This window comes from Megalobrama amblycephala, linkage group LG9, assembly GCF_018812025.1.
Source record: "Megalobrama amblycephala isolate DHTTF-2021 linkage group LG9, ASM1881202v1, whole genome shotgun sequence".
NCBI lineage: Eukaryota > Metazoa > Chordata > Actinopteri > Cypriniformes > Xenocyprididae > Megalobrama > Megalobrama amblycephala.
The window spans coordinates 27,005,803-27,026,845 of NC_063052.1; the positions used below are offsets into that span (position 1 = coordinate 27,005,803).

Genomic DNA, 21,043 nt, shown 5'->3' on the forward strand with positions numbered 1-21,043 from the left:
ACTTACTTCCAGCTCTCAGTTTAGCTCCTCCACAATGATTCTCATTTATTCAGTGTTCAAAAACCTCCAGAATATTTGAAGAGCAGCAGACAACAATACAATCCTGCAAAAAGTGCCTGTTTGATTGTTTTATCACATTATGTAAATCCAGGAGGAAATTGAATGTGTTTTCAGGAGTCTGTTGAGTCTCTTTTACTGTAACTGATATTTCTAATATTAAAATATTATTTTAATATCCATGCTGTTCATCACAACAATCACAATGGACACACATCCCCCCTAAAAAAACTGATATTTCATATTTTAGGTTTTTTTTTTTTCATTTTAAAGTGTTTAATATTTCAGCAAAAAAAGTGAACACCATATTTGAGTCAAAATGCTTTTATTTGTCAGCAATAAAACAACAAACACATCATTGCTGTAACAACAGATAAGAATATTTGAACAATAACAGAACGAAGGATTAATTGTTGAGCATTGACTGATTTAGGACAGTCCTTTGAAATAGCTGCATATATGTGAGTGTAAATGAAATATGCATGCCTATAATCTCTGTGTGATGTGTGTGTGTTTCAGTGGTCATCACACTGCTGTGTGTTCAGGCTCTCGGTCACTGCATTCTGGGATGGGTGCTTGGCGTCACAGCTGATGGTTGTTGCTCTGCTCCACTCACTCTCAGTGAGGCTCAGGCTGCTGCTCCAGCTGTACAGTCCATCCTTCTGCAGCACACTGGGACTCAGATTCACAGCAGAGCTCCTGCTGCTGCCATCCACCTTCCAGCTCAGCTTCCAGTCAGAGGGGAATCCCTTACTGCCCACACACACCACTGTAGCCTTACCCTGCTGCAGCTCGTCTCTGGAGGGCGGCAGGACCGTGAGAGTGGGACGAGCGGCAGCTAAAGAGAGAGAGAGAGAGAGATGAGAGTTTCATTCTTCTTAAAAACAGCTCTATCAGTCTTTCACTTCCCTTTATGAGATTCAGAGTTAATCAAGCAGATCTGAAGTGCAACAGCCTGTAAAAACACATTTACTGAATCGTATTATTCTGATTTTAGTCTAAACTGGAGTAATAACATTAATATATTCGGTACTTACAAATAATACAAAAAAATATATATAACAAATCAGACTAAAATGCATTAGATTTATATCTATTCTGACTCGTGAAAATATATTCAGAGTTTAATAAGAAAATGATTTTGTTTTTTATAAGCATGAAAATGAAGATGTTTTATTTTGTTTTGTTTTAAAAAATATCATGAGTAATAGAATACATTTCTTTTCAGTATATAAATACACATTCTTATTTACAGTACAGTAATAACTGACACCTGAAACAGGACTTAGATATATTTCTGTGTTATCTTAAACATAAATATAATCAAGAAAATTTATTAAAATAATTTATTTTTTTAAAACATAATAAAATGTTTTTTTTTTTGTTTTTTTTTTAATAGAAAGAGATTTACTTACTTCCAACTGAGAGTCGAGTTCCTCCACCGAACGTGCGCCACAGTGATACAAACCCAATCAGCGGCTGTACAAAAACCTCCTGCACTAAAACTGACACTGAGTTACATTATCATCAACACTGACACTAAAACTGTATCTAGTTTAGTTTTGCTCAGACAGCTGAAAAAATAAATAAATTGTTAATGAATAAAATGTTGTAAAATGTATGTTGATTGTTTTTTGAGGTAAATTCCATGATGCATCTGAAAGTGTTTTTGAGTAGAGAGTGTTTTGCATATGAACTGAACACTCACTTAAAACTGCACTGATGATTATTAGTGTTTGACACCGACACACACACATGCACACACACTTAAAACAATGATGTCTCTTATTCTAATGCTGTGGACACTCGGTCTGCTCGCTCAAGGTTAAAAGAATATATTTTCTACATTATGATGATGAATTTTTATGATAATGTATTTGTGCAAAATTTTGAACTTGTGCTTTATGTTTTATTTTTTATGCATTCATTTCAACTGTTTTATAGCAGATGCAAACTTCTTTTCATTTGTGTTTGAACTCTTTCTCAGTGTCTCATCAAGAGGTTCAGTCTCCTGAGTCTCTGATTGTTAAAGCAGGAGAGTCCGTCTCTATGAGCTGCACTGGGACCAGTGGAGTTGATGATGACATGAGCTGGTATCTGCAGAAAACTGGAGAAGCTCCTAAACTCCTGATCTATAAAGCAAGTCGACTTGAATCTGGAGTCCCAAATCGGTTCAGTGGAAGTTATTCTGGACTTCATTTCACACTGAATCTACGTGGAGTCCAGCCTGAGGATGCAGGAGTTTATTACTGTATGGGGGCTTATAGTGGCAGGTCCACACAGTGAAACAACATCATACAAAAACCTCCCTCAGTCAGACACTACAGAGAACATGAGAGTAATTTCAGGCTAGTCGCCCTGTACAGCAGCTGATCAACAGTTAAAGCAGTAATGAAGATTTTCTTTTCAGTTATTCAATAATTTGTTCACTTTAATTAATTAGCAGAAATTATTATGTGAAATTTTGACCTTAGCATCAATGTGAACAGAAGCTTGTTTTATATTTAAAGACTGGAATTATAAACTTTATTATGTGCAGCATGAAATTCATCACATTCTGACATCACATTATATGAACGTGAACTCACGCCATCAAAACATACTGAAATTATTCTCTTTAAGTGATATTTTCAGTATAAAAATAAAATGTTAGTATTCATGTTACTCATATCCACAAGCTTTGTTTAAAATTGTATCCTATAAAAGTGATTATCAAACATAAAAAAGAGATATTTTACAGATATTTAAAAATGTATTTAAAGTTGCTGGTATACATGACAACATTAGAATGTCTTTAAATACCAAGACATGTTCTTGTATCAGTTGGTCCACATGAGTGTCAAAGAAATATATCCAAATTTCCTCGATTCAACACTAACCACAATATAAAACAGATCAGAGGGACATTATAGGTTGATAAAGATGTTGTCCAAGCCTTAAATATAACATATTTCTTATTCCAAAATCAAATTAATTGCCAACAAGGACAAACCAAGACCTAAATGGCAAAATTTTAGTCACAGTCCATCCTTCTGCAGCACACACCAATCCAGAATCACTTCTAAAGTGTCTTCTCACTCATAGGGGAGATAAAATAAATTGAATATTTGAATGTTGACTTCGTAAGTTACAAGTAGAAAAATGGCATGTGATTTAAAATTCTGATTTCATAAAAATACACAATACATGCATAATTATATAGTTAATTATTTTCATTCTTTTCACATTCTGCACTTCCTTCCAGCATTCAGTTTGACTCTTTAATGATAAATAAGGGGTATGAAATGCAAATTGTGTCCAGCCTCCATTTGTAATATTGTAAAATAAGGAACAGATTTCAGGAAGCTGTCAGTATTGTGGAATCTTCTGCTCATATATGGTGCTTTGCATAGACAGTGTCAGTGATCTGAGAGTGTTTATAGGCTCTGTTTAACTCTTCATTGAGCTTCTCTTCATGACAACAGATCTAACAGCCAAAATGACTTTGATCTCCTTTATCATTTGGACACTCTACAGCATGCAAGGTACAGTTACATGTCATTTTTAAAATATATTTAATTAATAATATAATATACTATATTGTCTAATAATCTGTGCTGTTATCTCTTGTTCTACTCAGGTTGTTTAGGACAAATTGTTGTGACTCAGTCTGAGGTTAAATCAGTCCAGCCTGGTCAAACCGTCTCTATTGACTGTAAAGTCGGCACTGTGGTTTACAAAAATATGAGCAAGGCACAGTACTCTAAAGGGCGCTATTACGTATCTTGGTACAGCCAAAAGCCTGAAGAGGCTCCAAGACTCTTGATTCTATTATACAAATGAAAGAATACTCAGGAATTCCATCAAGATTCAGTGGCAGTGGACAAGGAAATGGTCTTGGACTTCAGTTTGACCATCAGTGACGCCCAGCTTGAAGATGCTGGCAGATTATTACTGTCTGAGTGTACCATAAGATCAGTGACAACCTGGGTGTTCACACAGTGAAAAGGTCCCGTACAAAAACCTCCATTGGTCAGATTAACTGACATCTTCTGATGCCAGCTGCAAGTGGAATAAATACACACAAGCACAAAAGACAGCTTATAAGTTTAATATAACTAATCATCCAGTTCAACTATATATGTTATATATATATATGCTATATATATGCTGATAAATTAACATATATCATGGGTCACTGTATAAATTAACCTATCTATTTGGTTCTATTTTTTTTTGTATGTTTGCAGATTGTATATACAAACTTGAAAATTGAACATATGCATCATGGAAAGTTCACTATATGTTATAATTATTTGAAACCGTATGGTATTAGGTGGAAATGTTTTCCTTGACAATGTGATAAAGACTCACTGTAAGATTAAGCAGCGTAATCTCTTTGCAACATGAGTGACCAAACACGAAAATGAGCAAGCAATACAATGAGTTTCAACTACATGACTTACACAGTACAAACAACATTAAAAACAATTACATTTCATTGAATCATCTTCCATTTGCCAAATGACTACTTTAAATTGATCCAAAGACAGCAAATTTTGTACCTTCAATTTCGATTGAAGGTGATTCCAGTCAAACAGGGCTGCATATACAAAAGCCTTCTTAACTAATTCAGATCTAGCAAAAGGAACAGAAAGAGTATAACAGTTTTGAGAATGTAAAAAATATTCATCAACAGTTATAATGTTTTTCAGGTTTGCATTTACAATGTGATTAACTGAGAATTTATTTAATTTCTTACTTTATTCTGCACTTACTTCCAGCTCTCAGTTTTGCTCCTCCACAATGATTCTCATTTATTCAAGTGTTCAAAAACCTCCAGAATATTTGAAGAGCAGCAGACAACAATAAAATCCCGCAAAAGTGCCTGTTTGATTGTTTTATCACATTAAGTAAATCCAGGAGGAAAGTGGATGTGTTTTCAGGAGTCTGTTGAGTGGAGAGTGTTTTACATGTTTACTGATCCACACACAAAACTCCTCTGATGATCAGTGTGTGTTCAGTCCTGACAGAGTCTCTGACACACTGAACTATAATGTCTCTTTTACTGATTCTGACTACACTGACTCTGCTTACTTCAAGATTACATTTTGTTTCCTACATTTTCAGAGTTTGGTATTTATTTTGTGAATCTTTGTCTCTCTTGTGCTTTGTTTTAATATTTTAATTACAAATGTTTTTTAATGTTTTTTTGGTCCCACTTTATATTAAGTGGCCCTAACTACTATGTACTTACATTTAAATTAATCATTTGATACAATGCACTTATTGTGTACATCTTATTGTTTTTACATTGTACTTATATTTTAAAAACACCTGCATGTAATTACATCTGTAATTAATTTCTGTACTTACATTTATAATTACACTGTTGACCCATCCCTTACATCTTACCCCTACCCTTAAACCTACCCATACTACCAAAGCTTTCCCTAACCTTACCCGTATCCCACCTCAATAGCAGCAAATGTGTTTTGCAATTCAATATGAACCCAATAAGTACATTGTACTTATTTTTTGATGTAAGTACATATAGTTAAGGTTATTTTATTTTTTATAAAGGATGTAAATATCTCATAATTTGTATTTAAATGTAACACTTACCTTTTTTTTTTTTTTTTTTTTTTTTTTTTAAATCTCTCTCTCAGTGTCTCATCAAGAGGTCCAGACTCCTGAGTCTCTGTCTGTTAAAGCAGGAGAATCTGTCACTATTAGCTGCACTGCGTCTTTTGGAATTGTTTATCACATGAGCTGGTATCTGCTGAAACCTGTCAGGGTTCTGCCCTGACAGCCCTGTCTGTTTTGTCTTTGTTTAATGTGTCCATGTTTATGTTGTGTCTGAGCACATGGCTTTGTCTGTGTTTGTGTTTGCCATGTGCTCCTCTGTTCCCTCCTCCTTGTTTGTCACCACGCCCTCTGGTCTAGTCATTGTTCAGTCCTTGTTTGTTATTAGTGTTCTCACATGTTCCCTGCTCCCTTTCTTGTTGAGTCCTCGTTAGTCTAAGTGTTGTCACCTGTTCCTCGTGTTCTTTGCCTCCTTTATATTGTGCACTCTTTCCCTCATGTCTTGGCCAGTTCGTTAAACGTCGTGCCTGTATTCTAGTCGTTTGTTCACCTAAGCTCATAGCGTTTTGTGTAGAAGATTCTCGTATCCATTTTGTTATCGTTGTCTTTCTTGTTTCAGATCATCTAACCACCTGTCTTGTCTAGCCCTGGTAGTGTCTCTGGTCTCCCCCTGTCCTGTCCAACACACACTGAGGATCCCTGTGGCTGCTATATCTCTCCGCCAAGCAGCCAGACTGGTTCTGTGCCTGATCGTATCTGATTGTTCAAGCTACTTCTGCTGGTTGATCCTGTCCGGCTCCCGCTACTGCTTTGGGCCTCATACTGCGCACTTGCCAATGTTCACCGGCCTGCTTACTACCTGGGCTGTTCTCAGTGGCTGTTCCCTCAGCGTGCTCGTCTTTGTGTCTCACCCCCTTCCTACCGTTAGGACTGTGTTCACCTCCTCTCCCTCTATATTCCAAGTCTGTCAATAAACCTGTAAAACTCATCCTGCGTTTGAGTCCTCCCTCACAGATCCCTGACAGAAACCTGGAAAAACTCCTAAACTTTTGATCTACACAACGAAGTAACCTTGCATCTGGAGTTTCAAACCGGATTCAGCGGAAGTTATTCTGGACATCAATTTATGCTGAACATACGTGGAGTCCAGACTGAAGATGCAGGAGAATTATTACTGTATGGGGAAATATGATGGTCCAGTGTTCACACAGTGAAACAACATCATACAAAAACTTCCCTCAGTCAGATGGCTCAATGAATTTACTCAAACTAATTTACATTAAATGAGAAATTAATTCTTCAGTATGAACAGAATATATTCTAAGTAAATAGGCAAATTAGTGCATATTTAATTGGAAAATTTTGTATATTTAAACATAACATTTGCAGAAAACTTGGAATGAGCAAATTTTTGCAATTCTTAACATAATCAATCAACTGGTGAAGTATGGTAAAATCTTTTAATTAATTTTTTTCACTCTGTTCATCTGGTTTCTCTTGCCTTTTTTTATTTCATCCTTGTTCAAATGCATAAATCTTGACAGTCAGAGTTTCAGACTATTAGCCCTGAATTTAATGTAAACTATGTAAAATAAGTATAAATTAAAATCTTTTATTGTCTCTATAATTTATATATATATATATATATATATATATATATATATATATATTTCTAAATTAAAAGTAGCTCAAATGTGATGCTGTTGATCACAGTAATCACTACCCAAATCAATAAAAAAGTGATATTTAGGTTGTTTTTGTTTTAAAGTGTTTAATATTTCAGCAAGAAAGTCAACACCATATTTGAGTCAAAATGCTTTTATTTGGCAGCAATAAAACAACAAACACTTCATTGCTGTAACAACAGATAGAATATTTGAAGAATATACTAACAGAATGAAAGATTAATTTTTGAGCATTGACTGATTTAGGACAGTCCTTTGTAATAGTTTGTGTGTGTATGTGTGAGTGTAAATGAATGATATGCATGCCTATATAATCTCTGTGTGATGTGTGTGTGTGTGTGTGTTTCAGTGGTCATCACACTGCTGTGTGTTCAGGCTCTCGGTCACTGCATTCTGGGATGGGTGCGTGGCGTCACAGCTGATGGTTGTTGCTCTGCTCCACTCACTCTCAGTGAGGCTCAGGCTGCTGCTCCAGCTGTACAGTCCATCCTTCTGCAGCACACTGGGACTCAGATTCACAGCAGAGCTCCTGCTGCTGCCATCCACCTTCCAGCTCAGCTTCCAGTCAGAGGGGAATCCCTTACTGCCCACACACACCACTGTAGCCTTACCCTGCTGCTCGTCTCTGGAGGGCGGCAGGACCGTGAGAGTGGGACGAGCGGCAGCTAAAGAGAGAGAGAGAGAGAGAGAGAGAGATGGAAACTGAGAAGTTTCATTCTTCTTAAAAACAGCTCTATCAGTCTTTCACTTCCCTTTAAGAGATTCAGAGTTAATCAGGCAGATCTGAAGTGCAACAGCCTGTAAAAACACATTTACTGAATCATATTATTCTGATTTTAGTCTAAACTAGAGTAATAACATTAATATATTCAGTACTTACAAATAATACAAAAATATATATATAACAAATCAGACTAAAATGCATTAGATTTATATCTATTCTGACTCGTGAAAATATATTCAGAGTTTAATAAGAAAATGATTTTGTTTTTTATAAAGCATGAAAATGAAGATTTAACATTAAAAAATATCAAGAGTAAAGCTTCATTTCTTTTCCGTATATAAATACACATTCAGAATTATAATCAAGTCTGATATATAACAATATATTGTATTTATTTTTTAACTGCCCAATTGTACAGCACATATTTACAGTACAGTAATAACTGACACCTTAAATATGAGTTAGATATATTTCTGTATTATCTTAAACATAAATAAAATCAAGAAAATGTATTAAAATATTTTTTTATAAAAATATATTTTTTAATAGAAAGAGATGTACTTACTTCCAACTGAGAGTCGAGTTCCTCCACCGAACGTGCGCCACAGTGATACAAACCCAATCAGCTCGTCTCTGGAGGGCGGCAGGACCGTGAGAGAGGGACGAGCGGCAGCTAAAGAGAGAGAGAGAGAGAGAGATGAGAGTTTCTTTCTTCTTAAAAACAGCTCTATCAGTCTTTCACTTCCCTTTAAGAGATTCAGAGTTAATCAAGCAGATCTGAAGTGCAACAGCCTATAAAAACACATTTACCAGCAATCACACATATGTCTAAACTTGGATTTTAAAAAGACTCATCATTTATTATATCATGGATCTTTAATTTTTTTCAGAAATCTATTTTTAATTTGTCCAAATAATTAAATGATTTCTTGTTAAATATTTACTGTATTACTACTAACAGTTACAACTCTTTGTAGACTGAAAGCAACACCAGATGAAGACACATTTCTGTCTCATGTGACATTCATTAAAAAACTTTTCTTTATTCAAGAATTATTAAAAACATTTAATAATTATTAAAAACTGTTAATAATAAGATAGTTAGAACTTTCTAAAATCCCTAAGCTGCCCTACTATCTATACTGACACTTTATGCATAACAAATTTTTTTAATGTTTTCTTGTTTGCCTCTGTTAAATTAATCTGGTGTGAAAAAGACTCCATATACAGACATTAGCTTTATATTTCATGTCAAACGAATAAAAAAATACAAACATTTATTCTTTGTCAATTTAAAAAAAAAAAAAAAAAAAGTCCTCTGTTGTTCTTTTCATTCAGTGTTTCATTTATGAATTAAAAGAGATTTACTTACTTCCAACTGAGAGTCGAGTTCCTCCACCGAATGTGTTACCACAGTGATACAAACCCAATCAGCGGCTGTACAAAAACCTCCTGCACTAAAACTGACACTGACAATAACCAGTTTGCTCCTTTTATGACTAATAGCAAAATAAATAAACAAACAAACCAGATAAATGCTGCAAAATTAAACCAGTTTAATTTGGATAATTTCCCTAATCTACTAAGAAATATAATCATTAAATTATATTTTAAATTTGTATACAGCTTTATATTATATATGGCTTTCATTAGTCTAATTTACAATCCCGTATTACTTAAAACAATGCAGTATGTAATAAAAACAACAATATTAATCTCTAAATATGCTACCTATCCACATTACATTTGTCTTTATTCATCTTTTTATTTTATTCTGCACTTACTTTCAACAGTCAGTTTGGTTCCTCCACCAAAAATCCTCCACAATAATTCATTCTCATTCACTCCAGATTATTTTGAGAGCGCCAGACAAGTTTTAATTAAACCATGATGATTAACTCATAATTAAAATATTACAATGCCATAATCATATGAGAATGAAGATGTTTCAGTTGAGGAAGAGTTTTTCCACTGTAATGATATTTTGCATTGGCAGCTCATGCCTCAGTGCTCTGGGAGTGTTTATAGTCCTGTGAAACGATTTTAACACACAAGATCTGTCCACTCGAAAACAGAAGCCAATATGATTCTCTTCATCTGGGCAATTTACTGCATCCAAGGTAATAAAATAGAAATTGTTTTGAATTTTTTTTCCCTTTCATGCACTAATAATTATTTGAATTCAGCAGAGTTTTCTTTCCATCACAGGCTCTTTGGGGCAGGTCATTGTGACTCAACCTGAGTTTAAATCAGTTCAGCTTGGTCAAACAGTCTCTATTGATTGTAAGGTCAATACTGTAGTTTATAGGTATCCTGAGGGTTCAGTATCCAAAGATTACTACATCTTCTGGTTACATTCAGAAGGCAGAGGAACCCCCTAAACTACTTGTATATTACACAACAATGAAGCCCTCGAGTGCTCCATCTAGAATGAGCGGTGGAGGCAGTTTTCACTCTGGAGGAAATGGTCTTGATTTAACTCTGACCATCAGTGATGCCCAGCTTGAAGATGCAGGAGATTATTACTGTCATAGTCGACATAAGATAAGTGACAAATGGGTGTTCACACAGTGAAAAAATGCTGCACAAAAACATCCCCTGGTCAGATAACCGACAATGTTGTTATGCTTTCTTGTTTAATCTAATTTCTTCCAACACAGATCTGCCCTAATAGTATTAATCAATTAATTTCTTGCTGTTCCTGTTACATTTTTTTCAGATAATTAAATTGTATTCTATGATATTTTTCATATTTAATACAGTGCTTCACATACAGAAAATCATATATACCTCTATAGATACATTTGTTCCTTATCCTTATATAAGATAAAACTCCATTGTGTCACACAAAGTAGAAGCAGAAATGCATATTCTTTAGAAAAAAAAAAAATCTAATATTAAATAGTTGTCTAAATCTATTCATTGATTCTCACATTCATAACAGCAAGTACATCATATATAAACTTTTAAACTGTTATGTTTCAAACTTTATAAAATATTTATATTTTCTATTTATATCTTGTCTTAACATGAGTAAATATTTGTATAAACACACTCTAAAAAGTAATTCAGAGGACCTGTTGCCACAACTTAAATAAATGCATATGGTTAAAAGTTAAAAATTATATTTATTGATTTAATTAAACCTTTTAAACTGCAAAAATTATTTTGCAGAGTTCTGCTCAAGCAATAATGTTGATCATTACATTAAATTATTATTGTGTGTAACAAACTCAAATTAAAATAAACAATATAAATTGTCTTGAAAACATTGGGAATTGGGCAGTGCATTTCTAATTCCCAGCATGCTTTGCATAGGACTGGGAAAGGATAATAAATGTTGAAATTAAGTGTTATTTTATTTGTTTTTCATGTTTAATGCTGTTATGTTTGACATTTAAAAGAGTTTAATGTTGTAGTTTTTGTTATATTGTGCTGAAGGTAAACACATGGTTACATGTGGTTTGGCACTGCAAAGACAATCAGCTGTCTTTCCTGTCTCCCTTTAGCACTGTCTTAGGCGTCTTACATTATGAATATTGCGGTTTATTGCTGTGGCCACATCTGCAGTCCTCATGCTTTCCTTCAGCAGGACTATGAAACGTTCATGCAGGTGTCAAAAAGGTCATGTCAGTGCCAAAAGTTATGTAAAAGTTAGAGATAGCTACAGAGGTATGATTCTCGCTTTTGGTGTGAGTGGTTGATTTTGATTTTGATTTTTCACTGTCAAAAATGAGGAGAAAAGAGTCAAAATTCAGTTAAAAAAAAAAACTTACGTTTCAACAAGACTCAGTTGCCTAACTCACAGGTAAATCTGACTTTAAACCTGACCAGTAGCCAAGAGACAAAATGACATCTTCATTGTCTAAACACAGACTGGATTTCCAAGCCCATCTGAAGTTTGGACACTACTGTATTCAAGGCAAAAAATCATTTTTAAACATACCTTGATCTCTTAATTGAAAAAAAAATGAGATAGGCCATTATGTTCCAATAAGAAGTTTATGTTCTCAGAAAGAACAATATTATCATTATTATAATATAAGCCTAATTGTCAGATCATTATTTAATGTTAATTCAAAATTTTAATAATGTCATAAAACAAAACTGTTTTGTAGGCTACAACTTCTCTTCTCTATGGACCCCATGTTTTACCATCACAGACTCCTGGTTAAAAACCTGGCTGTCACATGGACAGTGTGTCAGTGGTCTGTAAATGTGTATGTTGTACAGACCTGTGAGTGGGACGAGTGGCAGCTAAAGAGAGAGAGAGAGAGAGAGAGAGAGAGAGAGAGTTTCATTCTTCTTAAAAACAGCTCTATCAGTCTTTCACTTCCCTTTACAGTTTTTCTCAATTGTTTACACACAAATATTTGTACTTGAGACACAATGACCACAACATGTAACTCATGCACCAACGCCCTGAACCAATTCTGCTAAACTACAAGCACAATTCCTGCTTTACACTCACATTGCAGTTCTAAAACACAGTTTTTTCAAAACACTACACACAATTCTCTGCATTTGGCACAATTTTCAGGCAGAAAAATCTCTTGTTTTCACAAGGAACACACTGCCATTCAAATATGCACACTGACTCATCACATGGGCAAACACCTGTCACACATTTTTACAATTAGCAAACAGAGCTTTAGCATAAAAGGGCAACAGGTGAGCTCTTCTGTTTTGGAGCAATGAATGCCAACCATGGAAACAGAGGCAGAGCAGCATTTTTTTTTTTTTACTGTAAACAGTAAAATGTATTACTGTATACAGTAAATTCTTCTGTTGTTTTGTATGTATACCTGTGTATGTGCAATTTTGCGTTGGTTGGGATGTGCACTGTACATTGTTTTTGTTGGAAAAATAAAATATATTTGTTACTGTGTGTATATATATATATATATATATATATATATATATATATATATATATATATATATATATATACACTACAAATATTTTACAACACACTTATGTATGTACTGTAATAAGTGTAACACTGAACCAAATAAAGACCAAAGTCATTATGATGATTGGAGAAGTGTTTTCCATTCATCATAGTGTTTTACGTAGAGCACATCAGTGTTCAACTGGTTCTTATAAATGTCTATTCATATGATGGTTTGTGTGTGTCATTTGAAAACAAAATACCATTTTGAGAAGAAAGAACATTGTTTTGAATGTAAAGTTTCATTTTGCAGGAGAAGGTTTTGCCCATTGTGTGTGTGTTTTTTGATTTGTGTGTAGAGTTCTGAGAGTATGAGGCATGCTTTCAGAAAATGTGTGTAAACAATCAAGAAAAACTGTAAGAGATTCAGAGTTACAGTTTTTACCAACTGCTTACACACAAAATCTTTTCATGTCACATGATTTTTGAAACCTCTCACTCAAAGTGCAAAACTACATGCCAAATCTTCAAAACCATAAGCTATTTCTCAGCCTTTGACTCAGTTTTCAATTGAATAAAACACTTTTTTCAAAACACTACACACAATTCTCTACCTAAAACACAAAGATCTATCAGGAAGTGACTTGCTTTCCTTTTCCAAACACAACCAATCAAAATGCTACACTTATTCACCAGGTCACACAGACACACTCCTCACATGTGCAAACACTAATTGCTTAACTGATCACTAACCAATCATTGCTTTACTTTACAGTAGATAGGCCTATAAATAGGTCAAAGGTCAGATTACCTGTTTTGAACAATGGATGCTAACAATGAACAGAGACCAAGAGGAGTAGGAGGAAGAGGCAGGGGACAATGAGGACAAATACCAGGAGGAGGAGGAGGAGGAGGAGGAGGAGGAAGGGGAAGGGGAAGGGGAAGAGGAAGAGGAAGAAGAAGACGAAGAAGAAGAGGAAGAGGAAGAGGTTGAGGGCAAATAAGAGAAGGAAGGAGAGCCATCTCTGATGAGATTAGGGCAACACTTGTTGATCATGTAATCAACCACGGTTTGACCATGAGAGAGGCTGGACTGAGAGTCCAACCCAAATTGAGTCGATTTACAGTGGCGTCCATAATTCGAACCTTCAGAAATGAGAACGGGTATGCAACTAATGACTGTTTTAGAATTATAGTAATGTACTGTAAAATACGTATGACTGCATAGTATTGCATAAACATTTGTAACTCTAAGCCATCCATTTACTGCACTGCATTGAATGAATAGGGTTGGTACTTCATGTTGTACTACATTTTTTTGTAAATGGTTTACAGTTCCTATGCTGAACATATACTGTGTTTGAATTCCGTACAGAGTGGAAAGGCAAAGACATCATGGAGGACGAGGACGAGGACGCTTGTTTACAGATGTACAAGAGACTGCAATTATAAATATGGTTTTGGCCAACAATGCAATTAGGATTCGAGAGATAAGAGAGCATATCTTGAATAATGACACCATATTCAACAACATCAATGCTGTAAGCCAGTCGACCATACAACGCATCCTCCAGCGGCACCAAGTGACGATGAAACAACTTTACAAGGTGCCATTTGAGAGAAACTCTGACAGAGTCAAGAATCTGCGACATGACTTTGTAGAGGTATGTATGCAGCACTACTTCCAGTACTTCAGACATACCATATTTACTCATCTGTATAAAATTTTGTCTGTTACAGAGAGTATTGGAGATGGATGCCCAGGTAATTCACCACAAATTTATTTATGTGGATGAGGTTGGCTTCAACCTCACCAAAACCAGGCGCCGTGGACAAAATGTAATAGGACAGAGGGCAATTAAGAATGTCCCTGGACAGCGTGGGGGTAATATAACCATGTGTGCTGCCATCACTCAAAACAGGGTCCTCCATCACAATGCCACACTGGGTCCATACAACACCGGCCTTTTCTGGATGCAATTCACACAATGCTTGTCCCTGATCCAGATCAGGTGCCTGCTAGATTTGTGGTTATATGGGACAATGTTAGTTTTCACCGGGCTGTTCTGGTCCAAAACTGGTTTGCCACCCATCCACAATTTGTAGTTTTGTACCTATATTCACCTTTTCTAAATCCCATAGAGGAATTCTTCTCAGCCTGGCGCTGGAAAGTGTGTGATCGCCAACCCTTTGCCCGCATGCCGCTTCTCCAGGCAATGGAGGACGCATGTGGGGACATAGAGGTGGCCTCTGTCCAAGGTTGGATACGCCATGCTAGGAGATACTTCCCTCGATGTTTGGCAAGAGAAAACGTATCTTGTGATGTGGACGAAGTATTGTGGCCAGACCCAGCTCGGAGAAGAGATGAAGCTTAGCACTGGGGACTGCACCCCCCCCTTCCCCCCTGCCAATTCCTGGACCGGGACCCCACACACAATTTACTGTATTCTACTGTAAAGAATATACTTTTGGTTTACATGTTTATAGTTTTGTTGTATGCTAATGTATACAACAGTAATGTTTGGCCTAATAAATATTTTCTGTTTCTACATTGCATTGGCATTTCCGGTGTACTTGTTACCCCTCTGAGCAGATTACTTTCACTGTAGAACATTGTATTGAAATGTAGATATAAGCCTATGAAAGACCAAAGAGCTTTAGATTTAGAACAGCAATGTTTACATGGTATATCCAAAAATTTATTATTATGAAAGAAGTGTTTGCCATTTGATGCAAATGCTTCATTCTGACATGTGTTTATGGCATTTTGAATGCAGTGTTGCATTTTGAAGGAGATGTGAGGCATTTTGCATTTTGTGTGTGCAGTTTTGAGAATTGTGTGTAGAGTTTTGAAAAAAGGAGACTTAGTTTTGAAAACGTGTGTAGGCAATTGGTAAAAACTGTAATCGAGCAGATCTGAAGGGCAACAGCCCGTAATGACACATTTTACTGACTGTATTTTTCAGATTTATATTCTTTTCTAGTCTTTATATTCAGTATTCATATAAATATATGGTTAACATGAACTAATAATGTTCACCATATAATGATCAATTTTTAATCAATGTTCAATTTAACATTTTCTAATACAAATCAAAAGTTTTATCTAGTAATATTAGGCCTTATATTAGGCCTTATGGACCTGAGCTAACTTGAAGTAACAATGAACAGTTTAATTTTTATTAATGTTAACAAAGATTAATAAATGTTCTATTAAATGTATTGCTCATCATTATTCAATGTTAGTAATGCATTAACTAAGAATAACTAATGAGACCAACCTTAATGGTTCAGCATTTATAAAAAAATCAAGCTGCATATCTCTATCAGACTTTAATTTACATAGTAGTTTTATATCTAGCTTTCAGATTTATATTATGATTTGTTACAATATAGCCTAAAATTCAATACACTCTTTACTGGAATCAGTGGCTCCATGAAGAACCTTCATGGAACATTTCCATTTCCCTAAAGGTGCTTTATCATGCAAAAAGTTTCTTGGATTAAAAAATATTTTCACACCAAGGGGGAAAACATGGTTCTTTTAAAAACCGTTCACATAAGAGTTCTCTGGGGAGCTCAAGATGGTTCTTCTGTGGCACCTCAGTGAAAAAATAAAATCCCTTTTGGAATCTTTGTTCACAAGAGTCAAACTTAAAATGAAAATTTTGAAATATTTCATTTATAAATATTTCTCCTAAAATTAAGATGTTACGTTTTGTTTCAAAGTTACAGTTTTTCTCAATTGCTAAAACACAATTTCTGAAACCTTGCTCCATTTTCTGAAACCATTAAACACAAAACCTCATCTTCAAGCACTATTTACAAAACCTCTGACTCCTCTTGCAAAATGAAACTTTCGCCTCAAAACAGTTTTACCTGTGTTCAAAATCAATGTAATATGTACAATGACAAAATCAGAAAATGTTTTCCTCCAGCATCACATAGTGACCCTGCAATTGTTCTGGAAGAGGAATGGCTCAAAATCGTTCTGGCCACCGTGAAGGATTTGTATCTGTCACATGTAAAATGTAATACAGTTTTTCTCGATTGCAAAGACACATTTCTTGAAAGCTGCTCTCCTTTTCTCTAAACTGTGAACACAAAACCCAATTTTCAAGCTACATTCACAAACCTTAGACTCTTCTTGCAAAACCAAACTTTCACCTCAAAACAGTTCAATCTGTGCTCAAAACTAAACTATGTTGTCAAATCGTGCCCCGAGTCAATCAAAATTAAAAACACTACTGAACAGTCACTAAACACTACGTAGAAAAATAGAAAAAACAATGCTCAGGACATGAAGCTGGAGAAATAAATGTTTGTTCACTGTAGGCTAAATGCATGTTGCAAAAAAAAAAACCTGTGCATTTAGCACTTGTACAAAAAGACAAAACAGAAATCTTATGCATTTGCCACTTGTGTACAGTAAGCCCATGTAAAAATAAAGTACAAAAATATACAAATAAGTGCATTACTCAGCCACAGCATCGTGTCTCCGTACTGAGTCAGGCCACAGGACTTCATCCACATCACAGGCCACATTTTGTCTGGCCAGGCAACGGGGGAAAAAAACCCTGGCATGCCGTATCCAGGCTTGGCATGCCTCCACACCTATGTCACCACGGACAAGTCCCATAGCTTGCAGGAGATTTACCCTGGTGTAAGGTTGGCATCCTTATACACCGCCATGAGGAGAAGAATTCCTCAATGGGGTTTAGGAAAGGGGAGTACGGTGGAGGGAAAAGATTGATAAAACCTTGGTTCATATTGAACCACTCTCTAACCTGGAGGGCTCTGTGAAAACTCACATTGTCCCAAACAACAACATAGATGGGATGCTCATCCTGCTGCCCTAACAGAGCATCTCGCATGTGATTGAGGAAAATGAGGAGCTGGTGAGTGTTGTAGGGCCCCAGGTTGGCATGATGGATGGACAACCCCATGATTGCTAATGGCAGCACATAATGTGACATTGCCACCACGCTGCCCAGGAACACCAACAATGGCCCGATGGCCAATCACATTATGGCCTCTCCTTCTCCTTTTGGTGAGATTAAACCCAGCTTCATCCATGTAGATGTATTCATGGGGTCTTTCCATTGCATCCAGCTGAAAAACCCTCTGTAGAAATAGATATAGTTTTGTAAGTGATACGGAAAAAGTGATTTAGGCCACTACAGTAAATCACTACTTAGAGTAATCAACATTGAATGTGTCTGGATATATGCCAACCTGTACATACTGGAATCTTTGCTCTTTGACTCTGTCTGAGTTGCGATCAAAGGGCACTCTGTATAGCTGTTTCATGCGCAGTCTGTTGCGCTTGAGGACACGATCAACAGTAGAGAGGCTGACACTGTTGATACCCTCAAAATTTCACTCAGTTTAATGGCATTGTTCTTACGGACCATATCAGGGTCTCTTGGTGTGGGGAGAACATACCTGTCCTCCCACCCCCATGTGGCAGTCTTTCAATTTTACAAAAAGAGAACATGGAGTTACAAAAAATATACATGGAATACTAGCCTACAAACAGTTAGACCAACCCTACATTACAATACTACAGTATATTGGTACAGTGATGTACTGAAACATATATTTACTTACAGTATACTGTGGTACAGTATATAGTATGTCATACAGTAATTGCTTTCAACATTTACATACTGTACTATAATGTCAAAAAAAGGTAATTACCTGTTCTCTTCTCTAAATCTTCGGATTATGGTGGACACAGTGAATCTACTGATGTTTGGTTGTACTCTTTGTCCAGCCTCCCTCATGCTCATACCATGGACAAGAACATGGTCAATCACAGTAGCTCTGATTTCATCAGATATTACTGTTCTTGGTCTTCGCTGACCACCTCAACCTCCTCTCACATGAACTCTTCCTCTCAGATTTCTATCCATTGTAGGGCCTCACAAACCAGTGCTCTCTGAACTGGCTTACTTTATATGTTCCCTCACATCATTAGCCACAAGTGTGATCAATTTTGAGTTGTTGTGTTCAAGTGGTGACATCTGTGCTTTAATTGTGTTTGACTTTTGTCACCTGTGCTCACCATTATGCAGCATGGGTGCATCACAATGAAAATGTGTTGGCAAGTTGTGTCTAAACAGGTGAAAAGTGCTTATGGTTTTGCCAAAAGAGTGATTGATTCAATCAGTGGGTTCAGGCAACTGAGCATTTGGTTCAGACAATAGGGTTTAGTGTTTTAGCAATTGAGAAAAACTGTATGTCTCCGTCATTGTCTTTTGATAAACAAAAACATGTTCGTAGTAGCTCAAAATTGATCAGAAATTACTACTCTGCTTTGCTCTTTGCAATTTTTTTGTTTTTCTTCCTCCTCCTCTTCCTCTTTCTTGCCCTCCTCCTCCTCCTCCTCCTCCTCTTTCTTGCTATTTGATTGTTGCCACTTGTGTTTACCAGTATGGATGACATGTGTGTTAGAGTGCAGAATGTGTTTTGAGAATGAGAATGTGTTTAGAGTTTTGCTGAAAAGTCTAAGTGAGATCTGCAAACTGTGTTTTACCATGTGAAATGGTTTAAGGTATTGACAACAGACAGCACAATTAGCTAAATGAGGTCAGGCAACTGAGAACTTTGTTCAGCCAATGGGTTTTAGTGTTTTAGCAATTGAGAAAAACTGTAAAAAATATCACTAAAATATCAAGAAAAAAAGAATAAATTCAATTTTTGTTTAATTATGCATTTTATAATCATGACTTATAATCAAGATGTCATAGATTTATAATAAAATCTGATAAATAACAACATATTTAGCTTTTTATATTTGTTTAGTGCCCAGTTCTACATTGTATAATACATACATATTTATAACTGACATCTGACACAGGAATTATATTTTCCGTAACATATTTTACACAAGGTATGAAAATATTTATTTTCTATATTTTTTTTATTTTAGTTATTGTTGTTCTTTTCTTGTTCTGTTGTTTCCTTTTTTATATAATTTTTTTTTTGAAATAAAAAGAGATTTATTTACTTCCAACTGAGAGTCGAGTTCCTCCACCAAACGTGTATCACAGTGATACAAACCCAATCAGCGGCTGTAAAAAAAACCTCCTGCACTAAAACTGACCCTTTATCTTAGTTTAATTTACTTCAGCCAGATCAAAATTAGAATATTTGTTAATGAATAAAATGCTGGAGTAAGAGTGCTGGTATGATTGATTGATTGATGATTGATTGATTGATTGATTTTGTTGAATGAGCAATATCACACTCGTAGCCGTGCGATATGGCTGTATATCAGCGCTGTGATTCGTCCGTAGGCACGAGGCCGCAGGCCGAGTGCCGTAGGTAATCACAGCGTGCTGATATACAGCCATATCGCACGGCTACGAGTGTGATATTGCGTTTATACAACAGTTCGACGGCACGAGTGTGTAAATAAATAAGAACAACAACGGAGTGTCTTTAAAACCCTCTTTTGTGCAGCACTACTTCCTTCCGCCACGGATTCAAATCTCAATTTGACAGTTGGACCAAGCCTCCGTTACTAACTCTAAAACGTCACTTTAGAACTAGTAACGAAGGAACGTTGAGTCGCTTCATTGAAACACATTGAATTTTGTACAGTATTAGAGAGAGAGAGAGAGAGAGAGAGAGAGAGAGTAGGCTATTACCTGTCTGGTATATTGCATTACATTCATTCTTCAAGTCGATGTCCATAATATTATATCCTTTATACAAGTCCGTTTGAATGTCCGCTGAGGAAAGCGATCTTTGTATTTGTCCTTTTTTACATCCACTACACCCATAGACAGTAAAAGAAATGGACACAGCGACCCCATTGGAACTCAATTGAGAGACAAGTGAAGCCCATTTTTAGCGATTTTTAGCACTTCCGTTTCTGACGCGCAGACTCAAACTAAGCTTGATGACGTCCGCAACCTGTCTGACAGATGTAAATCTTCTAGTAGCTGTGCGTGAAAACTGCCATCGTTAATCTTGCAGAGACGGCGAGCTTGAGCGGGGAGTTCTTTGGCGTGAGTAAGCAGGAGTAAGTATTCTGATTAATTATTTTGTATAGTATTTTAAAATGTAACGCCAGTACGCCATCTCTCTTGACATCTCCCCGATTGCCTGCGA

At 35.9% G+C, this 21,043-nt stretch overlaps 1 protein-coding gene and 2 gene segments (V, D, J or C); 2 read left to right on the forward strand and 1 right to left on the reverse strand.

Moving 5' to 3' along the window:
* Window positions 1-365: 365 nt before the first annotated feature.
* On the reverse strand, window positions 366-10,563 carry LOC125276238. The segment is given in 4 exon segments: window positions 366-895; window positions 8,597-8,704; window positions 9,816-9,875; window positions 10,518-10,563. Coding segments are annotated over 4 exon segments (537 nt in total).
* Window positions 1,771-3,071, forward strand: LOC125275494. The segment is given in 2 exon segments: window positions 1,771-1,881; window positions 2,045-3,071. Coding segments are annotated over 2 exon segments (348 nt in total).
* Window positions 10,096-15,802, forward strand: LOC125275495. The gene is made up of 4 exons (XM_048202479.1): window positions 10,096-10,151; window positions 13,698-14,086; window positions 14,298-14,586; window positions 14,663-15,802. The coding sequence occupies exons 2-4, from the start codon at window positions 14,001-14,003 to the stop codon at window positions 15,026-15,028; spliced, it is 741 nt and encodes a 246-aa protein (XP_048058436.1). The 5' UTR covers window positions 10,096-10,151; window positions 13,698-14,000; the 3' UTR covers window positions 15,029-15,802.
* The last annotated feature ends 5,241 nt before the right edge of the window (window positions 15,803-21,043 follow it).

What these genes read in the sequence shown, in the direction of transcription:
- LOC125275495 (XM_048202479.1), top strand. Translation starts at nt 14,001, where the DNA reads ATGAGAGAGGCTGGACTGAGAGTCCAACCCAAATTGAGTCGATTTACA. An exon ending in ACCTTCAGAAATGAGAACGG is followed by an intron (nt 14,087 to 14,297) that starts GTATGCAACTAA and finishes AATTCCGTACAG; the next exon opens with AGTGGAAAGGCAAAGACATC. An exon ending in TGCGACATGACTTTGTAGAG is followed by an intron (nt 14,587 to 14,662) that starts GTATGTATGCAG and finishes TGTCTGTTACAG; the next exon opens with AGAGTATTGGAGATGGATGC.